General features: G+C 41.2%; 2 protein-coding genes across 3 annotated transcripts in view; one reads left to right on the forward strand and one right to left on the reverse strand.

The window, feature by feature from the left end:
- rock2a (rho-associated, coiled-coil containing protein kinase 2a) overlaps positions 1-15,522 on the forward strand; it is a 37,190-nt gene extending 21,668 nt beyond the window's left edge. The window contains exons 15-32 of one of the 2 annotated variants that reach the window (XM_061083363.1): positions 173-419; positions 2,399-2,505; positions 3,430-3,589; positions 4,512-4,672; positions 4,867-5,051; positions 5,178-5,247; positions 5,950-6,053; positions 6,213-6,399; positions 6,560-6,653; positions 6,743-6,837; positions 7,514-7,705; positions 7,828-7,996; positions 9,248-9,318; positions 9,411-9,499; positions 9,635-9,713; positions 9,849-10,116; positions 10,950-11,163; positions 13,867-15,522. In XM_061083363.1, coding sequence (XP_060939346.1) covers positions 173-419; positions 2,399-2,505; positions 3,430-3,589; positions 4,512-4,672; positions 4,867-5,051; positions 5,178-5,247; positions 5,950-6,053; positions 6,213-6,399; positions 6,560-6,653; positions 6,743-6,837; positions 7,514-7,705; positions 7,828-7,996; positions 9,248-9,318; positions 9,411-9,499; positions 9,635-9,713; positions 9,849-10,116; positions 10,950-11,163; positions 13,867-13,870 — 2,496 coding nt within the window. In that variant the 3' untranslated portion in view covers positions 13,871-15,522. Of the gene's footprint in view, positions 1-172; positions 420-2,398; positions 2,506-3,429; positions 3,590-4,511; positions 4,673-4,866; positions 5,052-5,177; positions 5,248-5,949; positions 6,054-6,212; positions 6,400-6,559; positions 6,654-6,742; positions 6,838-7,513; positions 7,706-7,827; positions 7,997-9,247; positions 9,319-9,410; positions 9,500-9,634; positions 9,714-9,848; positions 10,117-10,949; positions 11,164-12,793; positions 13,220-13,866 lie in introns of those variants that run through there. The other variant, XM_061083364.1, reaches the window with a different exon arrangement.
- Positions 15,523-15,572: 50 nt separating this feature from the next.
- Positions 15,573-23,645, reverse strand: slc66a3 (solute carrier family 66 member 3). Its single transcript, XM_061083365.1, has 7 exons — positions 23,387-23,645; positions 21,361-21,443; positions 20,102-20,171; positions 19,923-19,980; positions 18,678-18,798; positions 17,552-17,593; positions 15,573-16,041 (listed from the first exon to the last, which is right to left on the reverse strand). The coding sequence occupies exons 1-7, from the start codon at positions 23,530-23,532 to the stop codon at positions 15,941-15,943; spliced, it is 621 nt and encodes a 206-aa protein (XP_060939348.1). The 5' UTR covers positions 23,533-23,645; the 3' UTR covers positions 15,573-15,940.
- Between the last annotated feature and the right edge of the window lie 2,014 nt (positions 23,646-25,659).

The raw sequence follows: 25,659 nt of genomic DNA on the forward strand, positions 1-25,659 counted from the left end.
AAGAATGTGTTTTATATATGGCACTGGGCCCCCCCCCCCCATTAAAATATTATATCTGAAATATGTACACGTGTCACAACATACCATAAATGTTAACAGAGACCAAAAAAAGAGAAGAGGAGTAACTAAATGAAATACTTCTAACATTTTTCTTTCGTTCTTCTTCTATCAGCTGGAAGAGGCCAACACGCTGCTGCGGGCCGAGTCCGAGGCGGCGACGAGGCTCCGTAAAGCCCAGACGGAGAACAGCAAGCAGCTGCAGCAGCTGGAGGCTAACGTACGCGAGCTGCAGGACAAAGGCTGCGTGCTGGAGCGCAGCAAGCTGAGTCTGGAGAAGGAATGCATCAGCCTGCAGGCGGCTCTGGAGACGGAGAGGAGGGAGCACAGCCAGGGCTCCGAGACCATCAGTGACCTCATGGGTGGGTTAAACACACAGTTTCTAGCTGATCTAAGACATGCGCTGAGCTTTTTCCAGACGTTTTCCAGAGGGGCTGTATGTGAGAATGCAAATGACTGAGTCAGTTGCTACTGACATTTTCCAGAAAACTTTTCCTACCAGCCAGTAAAATATGAGAATATAGCAGGAAAATTACCATAAAACGCACTGGACAAAGTAATGCATATATTTTAGGAGGAAAAAGAGGTGTCTTACACGTAGAAACAATTGACAAACAACAATATTTAAAAGCTTTTGGTGGTAAGAACAGACTCCGGTGATGATGTGCTGGAAACAAAAGCCTGATCACCACAGTGGAATTTATACCTTATATCCTGCTTCCTGCATGTTCTCCCCTCTCTGGGCATTTCCCTGTTGTTGTCCGTCCCTAACAGTCTCCTGCTGCATTCTTCATTGTTCATTATGGTAAAGGCAAACTCAAAAAGATTTAACAATTACAAAAAAAGTCTTTGTTTGTTAATGGCTTGAATGATAGTATAGGATATTTTAAGACTAAATATATAATTTTTTAATTACCTTATTTTGACCAGAGTGCTACAAACTTAATTCCCAAGCACCTAAAAACAATAAACTAACAACAGTAGCAACCATATATGAATGTGAATGATCAGAACAACCTTGGTAATGAATATTTGGAATAAGCTTATGATCGCAGCCTTGCAGGCTGAAAATTGCACAGAAGCCTCAGCACCTCAGTGTATAAAATGCTATTTTGAGGTATTGCTGATTTGGTTTCTTGTATTTTTATGAGGTGGAAATTCTATTACACGATTCGTGCAGAAATCTCTGCCACTTTCATTTTCAAGTAATTTTCCTTCTGCCGGCCAGCTTATGTGGCAAATTTATGAGAGCAGCTAGGTTAGAGAAAGCAACACGCCACACAAACACTGAGGGCACCAAAGAGGCTTTCCAGGCCTTAAGTAAGAGTTTGCACTGCAGAGATGCTGTCATCAGAATCCATTCATCAAACAAACACATTTCCTGTGTGTGTGTGTGTGTGTGTGTGTGTGTGTGTGTGTGTGTGTGTGTGTGTGTGTGTGTGTGTGTGTGTGTGTGTGTGTGTGTGTGTGTGTGTGTGTGTGTGTGTGTGTGTGTGTGTGTGTGTGTGTGTGTGTGTGTGTGTGTGTGTGTGTGTGTGTGTGTGTGTGTGTGTGTGTGTGCGCAAGATTGATTTGAATGTTTTTGTTAGAGCCTTTATTAAAAGCCGATTGTCTGGAGGTTCTGCACAGAGCCACAGACAATGAGTCCAGATGTAAACAAGAACAATACTTCTAATAATTACAGATACAAGACTTAAGCCACTCTCCAAAGCTGTCGAGTGACCTAATGACCAGTGGCTCCGTTGCAGTGGGACAATGTGAGACAGCAGCAGACTGTGGTTGTCCCAGTCAGCTCCCAGGATGCATTCGTGTAATCTTTTCAGGGAGTTTGTTTACGTCAGGGCTAATAATTCATCCATGATCTGATTACAGCAGCTCTCAGGCCATTTAAACTGTCATATGAACATTTTTATCAGATTGTGTAAATTAAATTGAGGTCAAACAGAGCTCAGTTCTCACACCCAGGTCTCTGCGCACTCTGTGTTTGTTGGAGCGTGAAACTGCGGCAGTCAGCTTTCGTTTAGCTTCTGTCTGCTGCTGTAATATAATCTGCAATGAACAGCTCTGTCCAATGAACCGGGATTTTGGAGAAGAAAACATTTCATTTTAACAATGTAAACATTCAGAATCAAAATATTGCTTTAAGCTGATTTGTTTGTATAATTAGGGTATTGTGTTTGTATATAAACAAATAATAAAGACAGCTGTCTGGGGATTTGATTGGGTGGAAACTTGTTTTGCAAGCTATTTTGTTAGTTTAGTTTAATAGACTTGTGTTGGATGTTTTTTCTTATTTTGGAAATGTGCTTCTGACGATTATTCTTTTGAATTCATTTTTCAGGACGAATCTCTGGTCTGGAGGATGAGGCTCGTCAGCAGAGACAGAATCTGTCCAAAACTGAGTCTGAGAAGAGGCAACTTCAGGAGAAACTCACTGATCTGGAGAAGGTAAATCAAACAATCTGAGTGGAAATGACAACACGATTCAATACATTCAAATACATTCTGTATTGATTTGTGAATTTATTAGTCTTTATTATTTAGCATTTTAAGGAAGGAATGCTGGTGTTTCCTTTACACCAGCATTAAAAATAACATTATAGTATATGTTGTTTTCGTGATTTTCCCAACTAATTTTTTTAATTTTCGAGAAACTGCTTAGATAACACAATCACTATATTACATTACATTACATTCCAATTGTTTTTTATTCACCAAACCATTTTAGTTATTTAGCATCAATGGAAAACTCTTTTATTGAAGCATTCTGGCCTGTGTGGTTTGTCCTTATGATGTGTTTTACTACAAAGTTCCCTAAAGACTTTAATCTACACAATGATTCGATGATTGAAATCTCATTCTTTAGATATTATAGAAAGAGTGATGACATAATTACTATATAACTTGAAAAAAATAATCGTTGCCGTACTTTTAAGTCTATTGTTACTTTAGGAAACGCACATTAATAATAGGCTTTACTTGTATTGTACTTAAAAAACATGTTAACAAAGTGCTCCACAGACTAAAAATACATGCAGTGCCTACAAATTTAAACAGATTAATTTAAGACAAAGGGCAAAATAAAGCAACAAACAAACCGATGTTCCAAAGCTACTGGTAGTTTCTTTCGCTGAACAATTCAAGTTGCCTTTTTATCGCATTATAACATAGTTCACTAACGTTATAGATAAGATAAGGCCATTAAAATATTTACCATATACACTATAATAATAAAATATGATAACAACGTGATGTCAGGAATTCCAGAGCTTCTGAATGCCTCTGTGTGTGTTTTTGTGATGCCCAGATAAATTGCTCCCGGAGTGTCATTGAGTTCATCTCATCATGTCTCCTTGTTATGTCTCTGTCCAGGAGAAGAGCAACAAAGAGATTGATTTGACCTACAAGCTAAAGGTGCTGCAGCAGGAGCTGGAGCAGGAGGGGACGTCTCATAAGGCCACCAGGGCAATGCTGGCCGACAAGAGCAAGATCAAAGTTACCATCGAAGGAGCCAAGTCAGAGTCCATGAAGGGTGAGGGCGCTGACCTTTTGTTTCCTGGATGATGTTCTCTTCTTCACTTCATCAGTGTGTTGATGGCAACAGGCAATATATCTTGTGAAGGAGACCAATTCAGTAATTAATCAAACTTCCTGAAATTATCCCTCACTTTGTGCAAAAAGGGAACGTTTTAAATACTCGTCTCTTAATTCTGTACTTTGATATAATTAAGTAATGCTATGAGGCTGGCCATCCACTGGGCATTTGGTTATTGAAATTATGATATTAATATATATTTAACTAGGCGACCAGTAGAGCGCATACCTCCAACAAGGCGCAATAGTCTCCTTAAATTCAATCAAGCTGCACCAATTTTCGCAAACTCAGAAATATCAGTACCATTATATGTCCGATTTTTTTTTAAGATCCATGAATTATTTCCTGGGAAAATGTTGACAGACAATAATAGAACATCATTTTTTTAATAGTGTGAATAGTTGTAACATACTTTTTTGTGTACTTAGTATGACTTTATTGTTGACATATACATATATTGAACCTTTTATTGGACCTGTTGATGCGAAATCCCATCAATACAAGAAAATACATTTAAGAAAATGTTGCAAATGCAATATCTTCCAATGTTTAAGAAAGTGAAAAAAGAATTTCTGTCTCTACACCAAAATCAAGTGCGTTCTTTTCTGACCAACAATGCATCCTTTCACTAATAATAATATGTTCAGTTGTTTTTGTGGGATGTTTGCTTACAAATAAAACACAGACAGGTATATATATTTATATATTATCTTTTGCTGGTCTTAAAGGCTGCATTACATTATTTTCCCAGCATGTCTGCGTTCCTGATGTCCATTAGTCACATTGTAAAAACCTTAAATGAAACTCTGTGTCTTCCTCCCATCCTTATCATCTTCTCTTGTCTTTAACCCTGATGCAGAGATGGAGCAGAAGCTGGCGGAGGAGCGATCAGCCAAACTGCGTCTGGAAAACAGAATCCTGGAGCTGGAGAAACACAGCAGCATGATGGACTGTGACTATAAACAGGCTTTACAGAAACTAGATGAGCTGCGAAGACATAAAGACCGTCTCACTGAGGAGGTGCGTGTTTATGTTCTGTGCTACAGACCAGTGGAGTCTATGTTTAGATATTAAATGCCAGCTACAGAAAACAAATCTGACATCTTATGTAACAGCTTGTCAATTCTTAGGTTGAGAGGAATAACTGTTGTAGGTTAAAATGTAATTTATAAAAAAAAGTATTTTCAGTATTCTAAACAAAAACATTCCTTCAGGTAAAGAATTTGACCCTGAAGATCGAGCAGGAAACCCAGAAGAGAACCCTGACTCAGAACGACTTGAAGTCTCAGAACCAGCAGCTGAATGCTCTGAAAACCTCAGAGAAACAGCTCAAACAGGAGTCCAACCACCTGCTGGACATTAAACGCAGTTTGGAGAAACAGAACCAAGAGCTGCGCAAGTCAGTTTACATTCTACTTTTCTCTTTGTTCGCACTTCTCTCTATTCAAGCCATCATAGTCACATGCTGTGACCATCATGCTGCCCGAGCGAGGATGGTGAATAATGATTTGGTTTTGGTTTACAGAGAACGACAGGACACGGACGGGCAAATGAAGGAGTTACAGGACCAGTTAGAAGCCGAACAGTATTTTTCTGTGAGTCTTTACTCTACTCTGTAATTACCAATGTCAAATGAAAAAGAGCAGCTCCATCATGGTTCGGCATCTAACGTTAAGTGTGTGTGCTGCAATGTGCCATCAGAATGATGCTCCTTTTACTTCAGTAGCTAATGCACGTTGTCATGTGGATTGAACACATATTTTGTGAATTAAGCCACGTTTCAGCCGAAAATGCGTGAAAATTTTAATCTGAGACTAAATACTGGAACACGCTGCATCAGGCATCTTCAGCGTTGAAAGACCCACCCCAAAGATTCCTTTTTGATTTCAAAATTGCAAACTGAGATGTATAGAAACAATGACGTAGACTCTCGCAACCGCTTGCTGATTGGCTCTTTTCACCTGTGACGTAGCCTTTGCAAATTCATCAGGGTCCTATAACTTCTCGAGGAAAACAACCAGCATTTTGCCCGGCTACCAAATTAAAATATTGTAGTATGGATGAAGGTTGCCTCATTTCCCTTTTTCTTCAGATTTCTTAGTTTATCAACTTACCTGTGACTTTGCCTTTGTATTTATTCATTAATATTCAGGAACAACATGAATGCATTTAAGAAACTCTTCCTTCTCTTATTGTGGTGAATGTTCAGTGACTGCCATTGCAGACATCTGTGTAATAATATGTTACTGTAATATCTGAGTTTGAGGTGTATTTGATCGGTTTCCTGTGTTTCTCAGACATTGTATAAGACCCAGGTGCGTGAACTGAAGGAAGATTGTGAAGAGAGGAACAAACTCCACAAAGATGTCCAGCAGTCTGTGCAAGAGTTTCAAGAGGAGAGGTGCTTTAACTGTCTGTTAAATCGATTTTAAACAAATAAGACAATCCAATTTACTTAAATAGTTCATTTACAGCTCTGAATGAGAAGTTTATTTTCTCTGTTAGTGATTAGTAATTTTCCAGTTGTTGATTTTGTCAAATCATTTTCGATTTCTTCCAGGGACTCGTTGGCGGCTCAGCTTGAGATCACTCTGACAAAAGCGGACTCAGAGCAACTGGCGCGCTCCATCGCCGAGGAGCAGTACTCCGACCTGGAGAAGGAGAAAATAATGAAGGAGCTGGAACTGAAGGAAATGATGGCCCGGCATCGTCAAGAGCTCGGCGAGAAGGACATCACCATCAGTTCGGTGAGTCACATTAACCTCTGACTCGCGTAGGTAGATGCATGCTCAAGCTTTATGAAGACACAGTGGAAACGGAAATAAGTTCTCGTGTTGTGCTTGGACAGATAGCAGTGGCAGACAGTGTATATGTGGCTCATAATTCATTTCTCGCCCGTTGCTGCAGTTGGAGGAGGCCAATCGCACCCTGACCAGTGACGTCGCCAACCTCGCTAACGAGAAGAACGAGATGAACAACAAACTGACGGAGGCAATAGAAGGTGTTTACAATGTTTCAACTTTGTATATTACGCAAGCTAATTCTTTTTTGTCAAGGTTGACATCCATTTCTGTATCTTGGTTTCTTCAGAGTCAGATAAGGCAAAAGACTGGGAGCACCTGATCTGCCAGAATAAGAACATGTTTGAGAAGCAGCTGCAGTCTGAGAGGACGCTGAAAACTCAGGTAAGTCTCTTTTAACACCACAAGTCGCTGATGATGCAGGGGTGATTAAATCATCGGGAGGGGGGGGGACTGAGCTGAGAGCAGTAACAGAGAAGTTGACCAAGACTTTGAAAGTTGCCCTTCTAAAAAGTGCGAGAAAAATTAACCCTACACCTTCAAAATGCAGAGCATTTGATGTAGTTTCAGTAAAAGGTGAAACTGCAAAGACAGTGATGTTCTTATATGTCTAGGATAAGGCTTTTTATTTCAAATAGGTGTATATTACCTGATGTTTTATCAGTTTTACAATTATTTATTTACATGTATGACTTGCATTTACATTTTCAAATTCAGAAATTCTACGTAGCGTGTAGATTTGTGCATTTTTGGGTCCAATATGTCAAAGTATAAAAAACTATTGTCTGGTCATATCGGCAATGTTGTGCTGACAGAAAGTTACTAAACAATGACACAGGGAATATTTTTATGTGGTACAAAAAGGCTTATTCAAAAGAATGCATGTGATTTACTTTCAGTGTCTTATATACAGAACAACTTAATCGAGAAATTAATAGCTAACTTTAGGGTTCTGGATGCATTTTATTTCTCTGGGAAACACCTTCACCAGGTCCTGAAGCTCTTAACTACTTAACTTTAAAAAAAAAATTGAAAATGTCCTACTCGTTTCCATCTACAGGCCGTCAACAAGCTGGCAGAGATCATGAATAGGAAGGAGGTCCGTGGTGGAGGCAGTCGCCGTGGTAATGACACAGACATGCGGCGAAAGGAGAAGGAGAACAGGAAGCTGCAGCTGGAGCTGAGGTCGGAGAAGGAGAAGCTCAACAGCACCATCATCAAATACCAGAGAGAGATCAATGAGGTGCAAGCGGTAGGTAGCACAGCCACAGCCGGTCTTCCCACAAACTTTGAGCCTGTGCAGCACAGTGTCTCCTGTCCTCTCCTGTGTCTTTGACTGGAACTTGTGTCTGAGTCTGTTTTTTGATTTTGCAGCAACTGGCCGATGAGAGCCAGATGCGTATCGAGCTGCAGATGGCCCTGGACAGTAAGGACAGCGATATCGAGCAGCTGCGGAACCTCCTGCAGTCACTCAGTGTTCAATCAATGGACTCCGCCAGTGTCAGCAGTGGACCGGAGTTTGATACTGATGATGCATACGGAGGTAAGAGCTTTCCCAAAGATGTCAATCCATAAAGCCAACTTCATACCGTGTATGCTAAATGGATTTGCGTGTATGCTAAAATGAAACAGAAATCTATATATGTTTTAAGTTAGAGCCTTGGGCTTGTGAAGAAACAAAAAAATAGTTTGTGTGTTTATGATTATTTTACTGCGGCTAGTTTACTGACCTTCAGCTAAGATTTTTTTCAGTATCTGATTTGGTAGTTTAATACAAAAATGCAATGATATTTTTCCTATTTTTAGTGGAATATCAAGCAGCACTGTTGTAAACTGCTAATTTCTTCAGCAGGGGTTAGCAGGACATGTTGATGTGATATAGTAAACAAGCCAAGTTATCTCTAACAATGCTAACAACACATTGGAAATGCGCAACAAATTTCTGCCAACAATAAATGTCAAACCTTAGTTAGAGACTGTTGTATTGAATTTGCTCTCTCAGACTGACTCTGGGTCCAGGCTCCACAGCTGCCTGTACCTGTTGCAGACATCCTAGTATAATGATGCTCCACACTGTATACTGACTGATTTAAAACAGACACTAAGACCCGTTTTGGCCGGTTTTTACAGGTGAGAACTTACCAAAATGCATCAATGCGTTAAGATCGGATCACTCAAACCAAATCGGGAGGTGGTCTCAGACGTATGTGGCTACTTTCGTTTCGCTTTGTGAACTACAAAGTGCCTACTCTGCTGTCGTCCTTTGACCCGAAAACACAGTGACATGGGAAACTTCTACAAACTCAGACTGGGGAAAAACCAAATAATTTGGTCTTTGTAAACAAATGACATTAGTGAGTATTTGCATATAGAGCGGGGAAGTGAGATCAGATCACAAGTGGTAGCAGGCGATTCATTCAGGATGCTTTTTAATGTCAGGTGTGAACCATGCAGTCTATGGTGTGAACAGACCTTCTTAGCGCTGGCCACCTGTGATTGGATTTCTCAGGATGGATGTTAATCCCATTCCTCTGAGGGGTGTCCGACTGAAATTGACTTTCAGGGGGCAGCCCTAATATACAGGTTTAGATCCATGTAGGTACAAAGCATTACACAGGACCGCAAACGACCAGTTCACTCCTATGATGTGAAAGTCGAGCTCCCATTCAATTACAAAAACAGCAATAAAGGCAGTTAACCTCTTTGCCTTACTAATTTACAGTGAAACTGGCAGATCAATGTGCTTCAATACGATATTTCACATCTCGCACTCTCTCTTCTTTCTGTCACTAAGAATCGAGACTTGAAGGTTGGCTCTCTCTCCCTGTGAGAAACAACACCAAGAAGTTTGGATGGGTGAAAAAGGTACGGATGAAGATAAGCAAGCAGCTTGTTGTTGTATAACAGAGCTTGTCCTTGAGACACATGTTTTCTTACAATACCTGTTCTGTCTCTAGTACGTTGTCGTGAGCAGCAAGAAGATTCTCTTCTACAACAGCGAGCAGGACCGAGAGCAGTCCATCCCCTACATGGTGCTGGATATAGAGTGAGTGTGACACCTGACTTATCACCACTTTCCCTTTATGCATTGAAGTGATGTTGAGTGTTGGATTAAGATGCTGCAGTTTGTTGTGTGATGTTTTGATAAGAAGATATAACAAGACTATTTTCCATCACACAGCAAACTCTTCCATGTGAGGCCTGTCACTCAAACCGATGTGTACCGTGCAGACGCCAAAGAGATCCCCAGGATATTCCAGGTCAGTCAAAGCTCTGCTTTAGTAAAGTCACCTTTTAATAAATATTATGTATTATTTACCAAACTTCTGAACATCAATTGACGTTTGATTGATTTTTTAGTGTCAAACCCTTCCATCCTCTTCTACATTCTCCAGATTCTTTACGCCAATGAAGGGGAGTGCAAAAAGGAGCCCGAGTTTCCTGTGGAGCCGCTGCCCATCGGAGAGAAGTCCAGCTACATCTGCCACAAGGGCCACGAGTTCATCCCCACGCTCTACCACTTCCCCACCAACTGCGAGGCGTGCACCAAGCCGCTGTGGAACATGTTCAAGCCGCCTCCTGCTCTGGAGTGCCGGCGCTGCCACATCAAGTGCCACAAAGACCACATGGACAAGAAGGAGGAGATCATTGCTCCCTGCAAAGGTAAGATTTGCACAGATATGCAACCAAAGGAATTGCTTTAAAGTAAAATTGGAGCTGCATTAGTGCAGCTTTAACATTTTATCTCATGTTGCCCCCAAATTTACCTTTGGGGGCAACAATCAAGCAAACAAGTATTTTTGGGGCTTCCTGTGAAGTCATGGGATATCCGGGTCTGTGTAGATTATTTAAGAACACATTTTAAACCTTTCATTACACAAAGACATTTTGTTGCTGGTATAGGTCCAGGCAACATTTAAGATAATCTCTAGTGGCAGAAACTTGGACTATGGGCAGAAAAGGTCTCTGGTTCGTCTCTGGTTCGACTCCACGGATAAACAACAAAAAGACCAACCTGGATTGATCTGTCCAAAAATCCAAGAGGATTCTCCCTACCCTGTCTAGTGCCCCTGAGCAAGGCACCTTACTCACCAAACATCTGCTCCCCGGGCGCTGTACACAGCTGCCCACTGCTCTGTGTGTCCTGCACCAGATGGGTTAAAAGCAGTGGTTAAATTTCCCCTTGCATGAGTGTGCTTGTGCATGTGTGTGGGATAAATAAATGTATCTTAATCTTAATCTTAACAACTATCTTCAAATTAATACAGATGAAATAGAAAGCCGGTAGCCGATGCAGTTTGATCAATGTGTTCGGCCTCTTTTGCTCTCCACACAGATCTTTACTGGTGGGCAACCAAAGCCTACTCAAATGTGATTGGGCAAACTAGAAACACAAACCAGAAGGCTCCCAGCCTTTAAGTCTTTGTGTACACATGCAGAATCTGTTTATAGTGATTAATCTGATACTAAAGGTAACAGAAAATTCCTCTCCTTAGTAAACTACGATGTGTCAACGGCCAAAAACCTGCTGCTGCTCGCCGTGACCCAGGAGGAGCAGCAGAAGTGGGTGAGCCGGCTGGTCAAGAAGATTCCCAAGAAGCCTCCGCCGCCAGAGCAGTTTGCACGCTCCTCGCCACGCGCCTCCATGAAGGTGCAGCCCAGCCAGTCCATGAGGAGGCCCAGTCGACAGCTCCCCACCAGCAAGAGCAGGTAGACGTGCAGAGGGGAGAGTGGGACTGGATGACTGTGACATAAATAAATACAATTTTAAAATAAAAATGTATTCTTAGTGACATTCACCAGATTGATATTGGTCCTTTATGCATTTATGTCAGATTACACATGGGGTCAGTAGTGAGCCAAGAATATGTTTTCTCATCTAATACACACTAATTCGAAAATACTACAAAATGGAATCATCTTTCAGGGTGTAATGGTGCAGGGGTCACGTATTTGCTTCTTAGTTAAAGACATATAAATTATGTCAATGATCAGTGTTACATTTGTTGGCTTTGAGAGACTTGTTGGTGTAATGTGCCATTATCTATTATTGATTTCTCTGGAGTTATATCCTCTGGTCAAGGTAAATTCTACTCTGGCACCTCTGGCTCCAATTGTCCTTTTTTGGCCACTATTAGCCTTCGGCCATTTCAAAAATGCCTCCTGGCCTGATTCGCCGACCCCTAATAACATCCCATCTTCAGTGCATCCACTTACCAGAAAGGTCAAACGTTCCCTAAAGCAGTGTTCGTGTCGCCATAATTTTTCAAGTTATGAATATGATGAGTTGTTTTTTTTCTTTTCTGCGTGTGCATGATGTTTTCTTCACACGTCCACGGGCCAGTGTTGTTGTGTCCCTCAGGAGCATCCTTTACGTGACATTAGAGCGGCTGCCAGTATCTAGTGGGTTTACAGATAATGCAGTGATTGTTACCTGGCCATCAGAACTCATCTCCCCTTTCAGATTGGACGCCTTTGGTCTCCAGGACTGGCACTGGGCACTGGATGATATCGATGATGACTGTTCCTCAATTCATTTCTGATGACCACATGTGGTAACACCGTGTGCAGTGTGGTGCAGTGGTTTCAGTTTCAGTGGAGTTCAGTGTTTAAAGACCCCCTGCTGCTTATGCTACATTCACACTATTACTTTTTCATTCGAAAATGCATCAACTCTGCTACAGATACGCCTGGAGACATTTGGAATTGGTGCTGGTCCCTTTATAGTGTGAAAACTTTGGGGCAGCACTTTTGTCAGCACTGACAGAAACGATGGCATAGACAATTATAACCACTTGCTGATTGGGTCTTTTGAGTCACAACGTAACCTTATGATAACATGACCCTCTTCTAGAAGAAAACAATTGGCATTATCCTTGGCTACAAGTGAAGAACGTAACATGGATAATCAATTACCAGCGTTGCTGACCCTGATGTCTTTGTGAACACTGCTTACACGTGAGGAGATGAGCTACTGGACCAACCTGTTGACACTCGCATGGCAAGTGTTTGTGAGTGGACTGGTGATGAGTTTTCAGGTGTTTTAGTAAGGGATTAAAACTGATACATAGCCCAAAAACTTGCGTTTACAGAGATCGTTTTAGTTTGGAAACGCCATTTTTCAAATGGAAACCTAATATTGATGTAGCCTGGTTTCCTTACATGAGATCCATAAAAGTGATGTGTCTTCGGGGTGATGTCTGTCCACAGCAGCTACAGAAACATACATCTTATATTTTTCTGAAGCTGCTTGGTACCAATTGGCTCTTCCCTGGTCACATTATCCTGTTGACTTGCTTAAAAACGCCTCTCCGATGTGACCTTGCGTTCTCTGACCTCGGCCCTCGCAGGTCAAACGGCTTGAAAACGAGCCGAGGAGAATCCAACACTGGACACTGGTACAAATGACGACTTCCCCTTTCTTTTGCTTCCTTAGCCACACGTTTTCCTGTAAACAACTTGTTTCCTGAGAAAAGGTGTTTTTCTGTGAATGTGGGGACACAGTCCTGGTTGTCTGTCTGTTTGTGGTGGTGGTGTTTTCTCACTTACTGTACGTTTGACCCAGTGCATGTTACTTACATGTGAAGGAAACATTTGGCTGCTCACATGATAACTGGGGTCACTTCACTACTGGTTGTTGAAAGGGAAGCATTTTCCTCTGGGTGAGATTGAATTCACTGTTGCACTGTTTTATAGGTTAATTTATCAATTATTTTTTGTTTTTTTTGCACATGCACTTATGCGACTTATTACATCTTCTCAGAATTTTAAAATGTTGTTACTTAATTATTTACAATAAAATTGATTAAAATAAAATATTCTATAATTTGTCCTATTGCGCCAGAGCCTGATATATCTGTGGTTTTAGATTGTTGCAAATGTGTTTGCTGATATGTTTGTGAAGAGCTGTAGTTTTCAAATTTAACTTGATTAACTGTTCTTTTAGAAAATTTAAAGGATATCTACCAACAAAAATGTTAAAACAGATTTCAGCCAATATATTAAGATTTTGCTCATATGATATTTATATTACAAGTCTCAAATATGATTAATGGCCTATAGAAACCCAGAATTGGTTGGGCTGTACTTGATATCTAAAAAGTGTCAGAAGCGTGGAATTTTATCATGGCCAGAAACAGAATCTCTCACACAATTCACAGTTGTTATTGAGTTGGTATCTATGAAAAAAAGAGGGCTTTGTGGTTTCATATTGACAGGTGTGGATGTGTTAGGTCTGTGAATAAACCAGGGAATCCTGCAACGATTAACTGTAGAAGGTCTGAAGAACGATGAAAGGGAGAACGAGTGATGCAGTATTCTTCAGTTGATGTCATTTAAATCTTCAATCTTCTTGTCTTCTCGTTCAGGATTTGCTCGTACTAACCCTGCATCTGTTTGTCTCTCCTCTTCCAGTTAACCTTGCTTGGGAGTGTGGTGCATCTTCGAGGTGGTGGGATGTGTTTCCTCCTAAATCAAAGACTGTGTATACAAAGCTCTGTTTGCAGATCAGCACACTGAACTCCACATCACTTCTACACAACCCCCACCCCCCTGTCCTGCTTCAGCCTGTGACAGTCACAAAGTCTGTTTTTCCCATTTCGTCGAACTTCAGCCGTTGAATTGGGAGCTGAAGTCTTCTCCCAGGCCTGAGACGAGGAAAAATCGGTGTCTCTAAAGGGAGGAGGCTGGAGGAGCCCACGCAACACGAGAGAGCTCTTATAAACTCGACTAGGGCTGACAAGAAGGGGATATTCTTACCTCAACACTTCTCACCAAGACACGCTGCCTGAGTTAAGGACCCAACAGGAAGACTCTTGATTCCACCTTATGGAAATCTCGTGGCCAAATAAGAAACAAGGACATTTTTGTGTGTTAAATGATAAAGGTTTTAATGGGGGAACACTACACTCAGAAGATAGTAAATTCTGTATTAAGTTGACCCTACAGTTGAACTTGATCCTAGATACAGTATCTGTACTTATTCAAACTCTTTAACATTGATTGTAGCTTCCTGCTTCTCACCATTCTGCTTTCAGGGGCGTGTCCACACTGGGTCGCAGAAACTTGAATGAGGTACTTTAAGCGAACAAGCTGTGACTTCTGGGAAAGTCAGTGAGGCGGGGGAAGGAGTGTGAGATTCCTCGCGGATTCCTCGCAGACAACTCCTGGAGTGCCCCTCATTCAGATTTCTGATTGTGGCGCGCTCTGAATCACTGGATTGCTGTCGTTTGTCGTGACTCCAGTAACGGTTACAAGTGAACACAATCCTGCTCTGAATGGCATTAGATGGAGATCCTCACAATCCCATAATCAAACCTGCACTGTGGGTTTTGAGGGTTGTTGTTTACTGAATTCTGGGGGGGGGGGTGCACCGTTCATGCTTCTCTGATCCGAGCTCGGCGCCGTTGTTTTTTTGAATGTACATCTGGGCTTTTACCAGAGATGACACACAGGCATTGTATTACTTCCAAATATACTTGACTGAAGCCTCCTTTCATCACCAACTGCTCTGAGTGAACCTGCATGTGTTTTGCCTTTTCAGGCCTCACACTTGAGAGCTGTCACCCACAGGCCTCCACCTGTTACACCTTGTTTTTAAGTCATTCCTCACAGTGAGAAACAAGGGGCATTTATCAATGAGAAGCAGAAACATTGAAGGTATGCAAACATGTCCCATCAGTCCAAATACTGAGCAGCACTATTCCATTGAAAGTTTTTTTTTAAGTGTTTGTCCTGATATTTTTGTATTAAAAATAACCAAACTCTGAGTTTGGGCACATTGTTGTGTGTATGTGGGTTATATAGCAGCTGGAGAGTAACCTGAGTTTGTGTGTGTGTGTGTGAGAGTATGTCTGTGTGTTTGTGTGCGGAGTGCTCTCCTTTAACCAAGAAGCATGTTTTATACCTATAAATATACACAGTATATATTTTACATGCCATACAGTGCACATGATATTATTTATACAGCCTTGTCCACTTTGTATTTAAGGGCTCTACATCCAGATTGCATGTTTGCTACCAAACAGCTCTTTAATAATAACCACTTCAACAATAAAGACATGGATGTGCTTTTTGGTTTCAGATTATTTCTCCCGGATTTTCAAGTATGACCAGTGTAAGACGTTGAAATGTTGGATTTATTAAAAATAGTTCAGAAATGAACTTCACATTTGTAAAAACTATTTAAAATACAGTATTTCTTGTCCCGAGAAGGAAGATCTCAGATATTCTTTGCTCTTGCTGATCTAGTAATTAACACTTGCAGTAAGAATCATTGGTCTCTGCTCCCAAAGATAACTAGTCACTGGAATGTTAAGAAAGACATGTGCAGGCTCAACACTGGGATAAAAAGTTAAAAAAGTTTAAAAAGCACATGTATGGGAAAGAATTCCAAAACAATGCTACACGACTGATGTGACCCGTCCGTGTCATGTCTGTCGATGCAGGCCTCATTCCAAAGTCACCCTGAATAAACTCTGGATCCAGCTCAGTCGTCTTTCTTGGCGCTGCGGCTGTGCCTCTGGTAGTAGAGCACGGTGAGCAGCACCCACAGGTTCAGCAGCGTCATGACGATGAACCGCACCAGAACTGTGACAAAGGCAGAGAGTAAATCAGAAATAAGAAGATGAGAACTGTTCACTGTGAAACATCCATGTGGAGTATCTAAACTGTACTGATCAATGAAGGATCTGTGAGTTAAGAGCTGCTGACGTGACTGTTCCTGCCTCTGGTAAAAGCTTAACATGGTCCCTGGGTTTCAGTTAAAGAATGTTGTGCAGAGGTTTTTATAAACAATCGTTGGTTCAGAGTGAAGTTGGAAAACTTTGTGTTCATCCTACCTGGTTTATCTGCAGTGAAGATTTTATAGTCAAAGCTTTTCATACAATGAAACTGAATTTGCGTCACTACTGTTCACATGAGGGGTTTGTGTACAAGTTTGAGTTATTGTTCTTAAATGCTGTTATTTTGTATCATAGTGAATCAACAAGATTCAGACCCGAGTTCACAACTTTTCAAAATAAAAGCTTGATATGAAGCATTGCAGCAACAAAACATATTGCTAAAGAGGAATGTTGCTGCCATTAAAGAGATGTCTGAGTCAAATTGTCTGACCCAGTTGCTGACTGCTGCTGTAGTTTACATAAAACCTGTTCAACTCGTTCCGCAGTGTGAAGCTACACTGCCCCGCCCTCACTGACCGATACAGATCACCTGTGTATTCTGTCTGTATTAATATCCAAAGGATCGCATTGGCTAATCATACCAAACTTGCACCTCCATTTCTTGGGCCCTTAACAATACACATGGCAGGTTTGAAGCTGATAAGATGAAGGGTTTGCGATATATTCTCACGTACAGACAGGTTTGTGGAACTAGTAGGTAGATATTAATGCTTTCAGTCGCTCCATTAAATCATGAGATTGTCCTCTGCAGCAAGTACAGGCTCCACAAATTGAAGAAGCCAAAGTTTTTACATCTCGTACTGTTTTGAGAAGTGGCCGTTAGAACCTCTGCTCACATTCTTGACCTAGTTGTCCATCTTTTACTCTTCTTCCTGTGTATTCCCACAGGAAGTACTGCACTGCACTGGGCATGCAAAGAATTCCTTTGGCCTTAATCAATATCAAGGTTTCAATTCAGCAGCACTTTTTTCACGTTGTACAAAAATGCCTTTTATGAAAATCTAAGCTTTCCACCTGAACACAGAAACACCTATCTTGAATAAAATCCTACTTCTTATTTGACACTGCAGATTACTGCATTTCCCCCCCTGAAAATATGTAGAAGCTACAAACTTTTTTGTAAAAAAAATCATTCAAATCTAAAATTTACCTCAGGCAAAGGCATGAATTCTGACTGAACGTGGTCGATAGTACAGACCGAGCGCTCAGAAGCTGCTGCCTTCTTATAAAACTTCACTCCTGCTCTTTTTCTTCAGAAGCAAAACACCAGAACCACGTGATATGAAAAAAAACCTTTACCTCCTGTAAAATGATGTTCATAAATATTTAGAGAACTAATCTTTTTCAAGAGACTATTTAGGATCCTTATGTGGGATGCGTCCGATCCCACAGTCGTTTGTAATTCAGTCTCTTACCCTGCATGTCTCCAGTTGTCACCATGGTGGTGTAGATCCGTGCTGTAACAAAGAGGCAGCCGAGTTAATGACTTCCTAATTATCCAAGAGAGCGTCTGATATTTTATTAATGAAGTGTTGAATTGCTAATTTATTAAATTAGAAGCTGAGTAAATAGTTTAATACATATTCATGAACTTAAACATCACAGCAACAGAACTCGAGGGAGAAGGAGGCAAACGTCTCATAAATTGATAAAGCGCCTGTGTAAAGCATCCCATGACTTTTATTATCTTCACAGGTTTCAGTAATTAACTTTCCAGACTTGCCAAATAATTAAGTTCCATGACATTAAATCAGAAAATCTAAAGCTGCTGTAAGAATATTTCTGCAGCCTTTCTCTGCCTGGCCTACCAGCAGTGGTGGTTGGTTAATACTGGGCGCTGGGGCGCTACGGCTCCTCCAACATCCTGAGAAAAGCCTGTATAATAATTGCTCAACAAATTATATAATAATATTTTCCTCCTTAAATGCTCCTGGTAGACTGTAAGCACTTTAAATACATAATACTTCCTGGTGTGGGGCACCAGCCAAGTGGATGTGCTGCTCTTCAATTGGTTGTTGCAGATTTTCCACAGGATGCAGCTGTCTGCGCCCAGCAGTTCCACTTTTATTTACTTATAAGCTTTAGAAAAATCATGTATGCCACCTGTCTGTCAGCAGCCAACATCTACAACTAGCTGCTGATTATAGTGGAGCATCTAGCAGCTAATGAGATGCTTCCTTCAGGAGCTGTGAACCAAAGCGAATGAAAACATCTTAATTGATAACATAATGTTGGATATTACACATTCAGATATCTGCACAGCTCATTTCTGTTTCCATCTAGTGTCCAACAATATGTTCATGCAGGTTAAAAGAGTGTCCATAGATAAATGTTTCTGAGATTCCACAGGAATAAGGTATAGGGCAAGGTCAACACCCCCACAGGATAAAAAATGTTACAGCAGCATTAACTTGAGAAATGCTTCTTTGAAAACAGCTTCATCATGATGATAGAAGGGCTACAGTCCAGAGTCTGGACAGGGAAGGAATGTGCAGCAAAAGATAAACTCACTGGGGACTAGTGGGTTTTTTTTTCACTCACCCATGCACGTGTAGGTGGCCATACTCCAGGAGAGGGCGCTAACCTGCCCCGCGTCCTTGGATTTCCACAGACACTGCAGTTGTGCAAATTTACTGGCTCCACTGATGAATGTGCACAGGCTCTGAGGGAGGGGGGGAGAGAGAGAGAGAGGGAGAGGGTCAATGTGAAAAATTTAAGAGGCTGCAAACAACTGTATTTAAAAACTGGATGGCATTACAGCTCCCCAAAAGTGAAGCCAAAGTGTCTCAATCGCCACCTGGTGGTTTGGCTGCATTATAGGTCATTTATCCTGCTTCCTCCATTTTACTTCATGGGGCTTGGGTCAAACTAAAAAGTCAAATGAATTTAGTTTCTGTCATTTTAGGTAGTTCTTATGACTGAAACAAAAAAATCAAGTTCAAGGAATTTGACGTGACAAGCAATTTGTTTGAATAAGTTTGTTGTTGCGCTTGTCGGTAGATCCTCCTCCACTGCCTCTTTTGTATGGAAAGCCAACAGGTGAGCCCACAGAGTGCATGGTTCAAAGTGGACAAACAGCCTCTGGGGTGAAACGCCATGATTGACTCGATTTGAATGAATGCATACATCAGTGGGACCTCAATACTGAGGCTCCATTCCCTGATCGACTCTGGCTCCAGAATTAATCATTTGCACCGTTTGTAGGATATTTCGGCTTCACTTTTGGATGGTGGGAGAAAGTGGAGACATGTCGTCCATCTTTATATACAGTCTTGAGAAAAGAGTCTCAGGGGCCTTCAGGTAACAAAACTGTGAAAAGACCTCGTCGAAGCCACTGTTCGGTGTGTCTGTAACCTCATTCTAATGTAAGGATTCATAGTTTCATGTGATTATACACTAATGAAAACATAATGTATATCATATTCCATTCCTGCTCATAGATCCTCCAGAATCCTTCACACTAGACCGTTAACTGATGTCTCAGTAAAATGCGACCCGCAGGCCTTTAGTTGAGCCTGATCTCTAAAACTTTCTGGAGCTTCTACAAACTTGGAGGAGAATTAAGTGTTGTGGGATCACTGCTCTCACTGACATGTAGAAAGGCCTCCAGACTTCCTGTCACCGAGCAACAGGACTACTTGGCATTTCTACGGTCTGGGCGTCTCCCTGGGACACAGCAGGTGCAATGATGTCTGGGTAACTTTTTGCTCAAGCCTCGACCTCCTTCCTCCCTCTGCTCACTCTCTGACATGCTGACTTATGACTGATGTTGCACAGATTTATTACCATAGCCAGGTCAATGATCCACTTCTCCACGGTGAGGAGCCTCCAGCCTCCGACAAACCTGCACACATTACGTTAAGGCAATAACACGTGGCGTAGCAAAATCAGCACAGGCCGAGGGTTCATCGATTTTCTTCAATGATCACTTATTAGGGAAGTGCAACAGTGCGGTGGAAGGATACACCAGAGTGTAGAGGAGGCTCTGCTGCAGACTGCCGCTGTAGTGAAGAATAAGGAGCAGGAGGATGGCGTCTGAGGACACAGGACAGGTTAGAACACGGCCTGAGCTCTTCAGGGCTAATGACGACGGACTGCATGCTTCACAGGGCTGGCTTTGATTTTCTCGTTCACGGATCACTGATAAACTGTTATATGATTTCACTGCCTCATTAAACAAATCCAGAGTTGAGATGTCAGAGATGTGGGGTTGATATAAACTGAGCTCTGGAAGATTTTCTCTTACTGTGGTTCTCCTTGTTACTTCATTACCTCCTTCTACGCATAGTTTCTATACATATGACTATGGCGTTCTCACATCATATCAGTTATTGATCATATCAGCCATGCACATTATCTACTGATTTATTGTCACCTGTATACTAAAATTAACAATTGGCATAGAACTGGCACTTTTTCTAAATAAAGTCTTTCTAAATGTTTAAATTTGTGTCTGGTTGTTCTTTATTATAAATAACAAAAACTTGTACCTAGGAATAACACAAATCTATTAAAAACAGTTCAAATCATTCCAATTTAAGATCAATCTTTCATCAATAGTAGATCAATAGTAATCTATCGTAACACAACAGGTGTTCTGGATGTATAAGGGGGTAGGCGGAGGCTTTTGTTTTACTTAAAGAGCTATTTAAGTAACTTGGTTAACAATTTTCTTTGCTGGCCAAAGGATAAACAATGTTAGTAAATTTGAAAACAGGAGGGTTAACGAAATACATTCCATGTTTGGGGGTATGTGTCATCAGGCAGTGGGTGTTTGTCGTGCATGTGGATGTCGCACAATACTGTGAAAAACTATATGATGTGTGTGTTTAATATTTAAACACTAAACAAAGGTTGGAATACTCCACATGTCTTAATTTGATTATTTCTTATTCTGACTTTTACCTTATTCAGGTGAAGATAATCAGAAAAGGCTGTTTACATGATAAAGTCTCAGACTATTGACTTAATCGGGTTGATATCAGAATACTGGTGTTCATGTAAACGTGTCTAATAGACAAGTGCTGTAGAGAGAAGTTTATGACATTCAACACAATCAAGGAGAAAAGACGATCTGCAGAGATTGATATTTTGCATGTATGTAAGTTGCCTGTATTTCATAAAAGTGACAATAAATCTGATTCTGAAAAGTTGCCGTAAAATCTAAAACCTATTTTCCAGCCGAACCCTTTTGAAGGACATCCCATAACGTCGGAGGACTCACCCTGAGAGATGAGGATGGGATACTCCAGGTATGTTGGAGGAGGGTAGTCATAGTACATCTGGTACGTTACAAATACAATGTACCTGTGAAGAACAGAACATGCTGTCAGGTTATTGTTCAGCACTGATTGAAATTAAACACAGGAGCCACGTTCAAAAGCAAACACATACACAATGAGTAATGTAGTGGAGAGGATTTTCACTGCTGAAGCTCAGGTGTCATCTAACTGATAGACTGCTTGGTAACCAAACACATTAAACAAACTGGGGAAGGAGCTTTCTTCAGCCAGGTCTTTTATCGTCCTTGAGCGAAACAACTTCAGAGACTCCCAGTAGAAGATCCTGTTTACCAAGCTAACGTACAGCTGGATGCATGTGCTTACAGGCTGTGTGTGTAGGTTTCTATGAGCAGGCATGGTGAAAGGCTCTGAAACAGATGCAAGGTGAAGCTGCCATGATGCTCAACAATCAAACGTGTCATTTGAGAGGAAAGCTGAACATGTTAGAAGTAGAAGTGGCTTTTACACAATTCCCCTAACATCCTGGAAAAAAGTTTAAAAAAAATAAGTTCTCTCTCACCGACTGCAGCTCAGGAGACAGATTTGAGTTTTACACCGACATGGATCATTAAGTCAGCTATGAATTTTATCAGGGGTTTTATCCGAACAAAGACTCGTAACATTACCAGAAGCACAGTCGATGGTGGCACTTTGCCATCATTTAGATTCAGCTTTTTTGCTCTCAGACAGGCTGGATAATGAAGAGGTCTGAATGCGAAAGCTGCAAATCTCAAGCAGCCAGTGGAATAATTTCACAGTCAGACGTGTTGATCGATAAAAGTAGACTGCCCGCTGATTTAATCTGGGCTTTTATTTTGTTCGGAGCAAGAACACATGATTTACTGCAGCTTCACTATGTGGTCATAGACTGTAAATCCAGATTCGTCCCACAATGTGACGATGCCTAATACCAGAGATCCATTAGAGATGACAAGGGTGAATATATGTTTAGCCAGGAATTTTTTTTTCCCTCTGGACTACAGACTTGCTTTGTAATTTATATCAAGAAAATAAAAGCACTGCTGCATAAACGTCTCTCCCAGTGCAGCTTTGATAAGGCTTGGCTCTTTCCCTGTAGCATGCACGATGACGGCAGCCTATCGCTCACCAACATAGTGGAGACGCTGAGTTCGGAGCAGCTGCTGCCAGGCACAGAGGAGAGAGAGGACACTGAGACATTACACAGGCGGGAGACACAAATATGCTTAGTCCTAAACTACAAATAATCCTGGTGACAAGTGGACGCATATGCTTTGGAGAAAAACACTGATTTAACATCACGCTACACAGTGGGCTCATCCAGATGTTGGGACCAACATGGAGACAGTTTCTTTCTCCTCATGAAGTCTTCAGATCATAAAAACAACAGTTATTTAATGGCCTTCACAGTGATTTGTATTGTGGATTTGTATTATTGTGGATTTGTATTCTTTATTAAAGGGGCAGCTTTTGAGTTGTGTGCCTTAAATGTCAGTGAGTGAGCAAACAGGAGACAATCTGCTCGTGTCCTATTTAGAACTTAATCTACCCAAAAAAATGAATGAGCTGAAGGGATTTGCATGACGCAAGCAGAGGGGCGGGGAGGATGGTGGGGCTTAAATATAGTTCTAACGTTTTATTAGAATGTTAAAAAACTGGTGGTGGATCAGATCTATGCCGATATCCCCTCCATGTACTAGGGTTCAGTGTTTGGTTACAAATCACAGTTAGGAGGATGTACACCCTAACAAAAACAAAAAGGAAACGATAAATTGGACAGATTTTAAAAGGAGTCTGGCTGTGTGGTTTTCTGCACATGGGATACACACTCTGGTGAACAGGAAGACAACGTAATAACATTATTTAATCATCTGCACAGGGATCCCACTGAACCCAGGGTTGTGATGACCAACCCTAACACGCACACACACACGCACGCGCACACACACACACACAAACACACACACACACACACACACATTGTCCTACCCGGTGAGCTCCAGCAGCAGGCTGGGGAGACTCACTCCGCTGGAGGACTTGTTCCTGATCAGCACGAAGATCTGCGGGAACTTCAGCACCATGCACACGAACAACGTGCTGACGTTAGCAACATGCAACAGCGCGTCCGGCTGCATCTTCCGCTCCGTTCACACCTTCTGCTTCCAGGCGGATCTCTGAGGACTTTCCCTCCACCTACAGCCAGATGTGCTGCTACTATCACTGCTACTAGTGCCGCTGCTGATGGTGATGCACTGTCAGCAGTGATTAATAACATCATTCACAAACAACTTTCCTTTTAAACTTTCAAAATAAAAGCAGGTAACCCTGAAATGGGATATCGTGACTCAGTTGCGATAAATGTGTACGGTTAAAAGTGCAAAGGTTGAAAAAAGTGAAATAACAAATCAAAATGGGGTTGGAGACAATTGCGGATAATCACGGGAAATCACGAATGAGATAGAAGAAAAGTATTTTATTTTGAAGGCAGTCTTCTTTGCTTCCCTTTGTTCTATTTCCTGCCAGCTGGTATCCTCTCTCACTTCCGCATACATCCGCTGAAAGCTGATTCATGCATGTGATTGGCTCTTTGTGCACAGTTTGAAACCGTGGGGTGTGCTGTTCCTCTCTTCCTGTCCTTTAATGTTGAAACCATCGTTGAAACGTTGCAACTACACCATGAGAACAAAGTGACACATAATCTGTCACATTATCAACTCTCAACATAGAATCATTCTACATTCTGCCTTTAGATTGAAGTTTAAATAAACTATGACAAATGGGGGCAGGAATCAATAAGTATTAACTTAATTTTGGTCATTATTTATTTTTGTGTTGTCAAAGTTCACTTGTTTGTATACCTTTTTTCTTATTTGCTTGTACATTTTTTTATTTTAAACATAAAAAGCAAACTAAGCCTAATTAGCATATTGCATCATATTGTATTATCTAACCCTTTCTCTCCTCAGGGGTTGTGTTGTGTCTTCAGCAAACAGTCTTGAGGTAGGATGCTCTTATTAGTTAGTTAATGTGATTAAAGTAATATTCTTTATCTATTAACAAGTTATAAATGAAATATACTTTTGGTTGTTTCTCCATTTTTGGCAAAATGATCAGGATAGCCTTTATATTTCCTCTCTTTGTCCACTGCATGGCTCAGCCTTGCTTGCTTTCCAGCAGGTGCTACAGGCAGAACAGAAGGTGAACTGTCACACTCTGTTCATCTGTTGTTCACACCGGCAGCGTGGCTCACAGAGCTCTGCGTGTTTTTCAGCCTCCACAATAAGTTTTGTGTCATCAATCGTTCATCCAGCAGCACCCCTGCTCTCGGGTCTGATCACCCTTCGGTGGGTCGGCCTCAGGAGAAGGTGTTTTGTGAGTAAAAGGCCGAAACACCCAGAGACACTGAGGAACACAACACAATGGAAGATGTGTCCCATGCAGCCTGACATCATCTGGGGGCCAACCTGTTGCCCTTTATCAGGATGTGGGAGCTGTAACACACAGTCCTATACTAACCAATCTGCTGCACTCATTAAACCTGTTTTATTTTTTATAGCTTTTATCCACTATTACCATGAATAAAATCCATCCAGTACAACCAGTTTCCTTAACAGAGCAAAATCTTTATTCCAATGAGATGTTGACTTTGATCATCTGAAGATCATAGCAGACAACAACATTTTCATTAAAATTTAGACAAAGGAGCAATGATTAACAACAACATTACATCAGCATGGTGGTTTTTCAGGCAACAGTGCAAACACAAGAGGTAAGCTGCCTGTCCTGTAAAGTACAGTTGGATGCACTACATTCTTTGAAAATCGACAAAATAAAATCATTGAAGTTCCATGGCTTAGGTCCTGAAGTTCAATGGCTTAGGTCCTGAAAAACACATAACTGCTGTTTGTATTACCAAAATAAAATATATTCCAACAGCATCAGTAAACATATGATTCAAATGTTAATTTGATTGATGGCGCTGTTGTTAAACTATATGCTATGTTCTACAGCTCTACATCCACTTGCACACTTTTCGTTCTCTATTGTGTTCTTTGTTTTGTTTTGCTCATCCAAGTTTCATCAGGTCTCATGTTGAATTATCAAGTATCTGGTTAAATAGTTGATGGAGCTCAGATGACACGAATCTGATCTGCCGACCTCTTGGCTTCTCATCTGTCTTTATCTGGTGAGTGAAAATCTTTAACACAATACTTTACATAAACACAACATGCATTAACTCAAATATGATCAATGTATGATTG

This window comes from Limanda limanda, chromosome 12 (assembly GCF_963576545.1).
Source record: "Limanda limanda chromosome 12, fLimLim1.1, whole genome shotgun sequence".
Lineage (NCBI taxonomy): Eukaryota > Metazoa > Chordata > Actinopteri > Pleuronectiformes > Pleuronectidae > Limanda > Limanda limanda.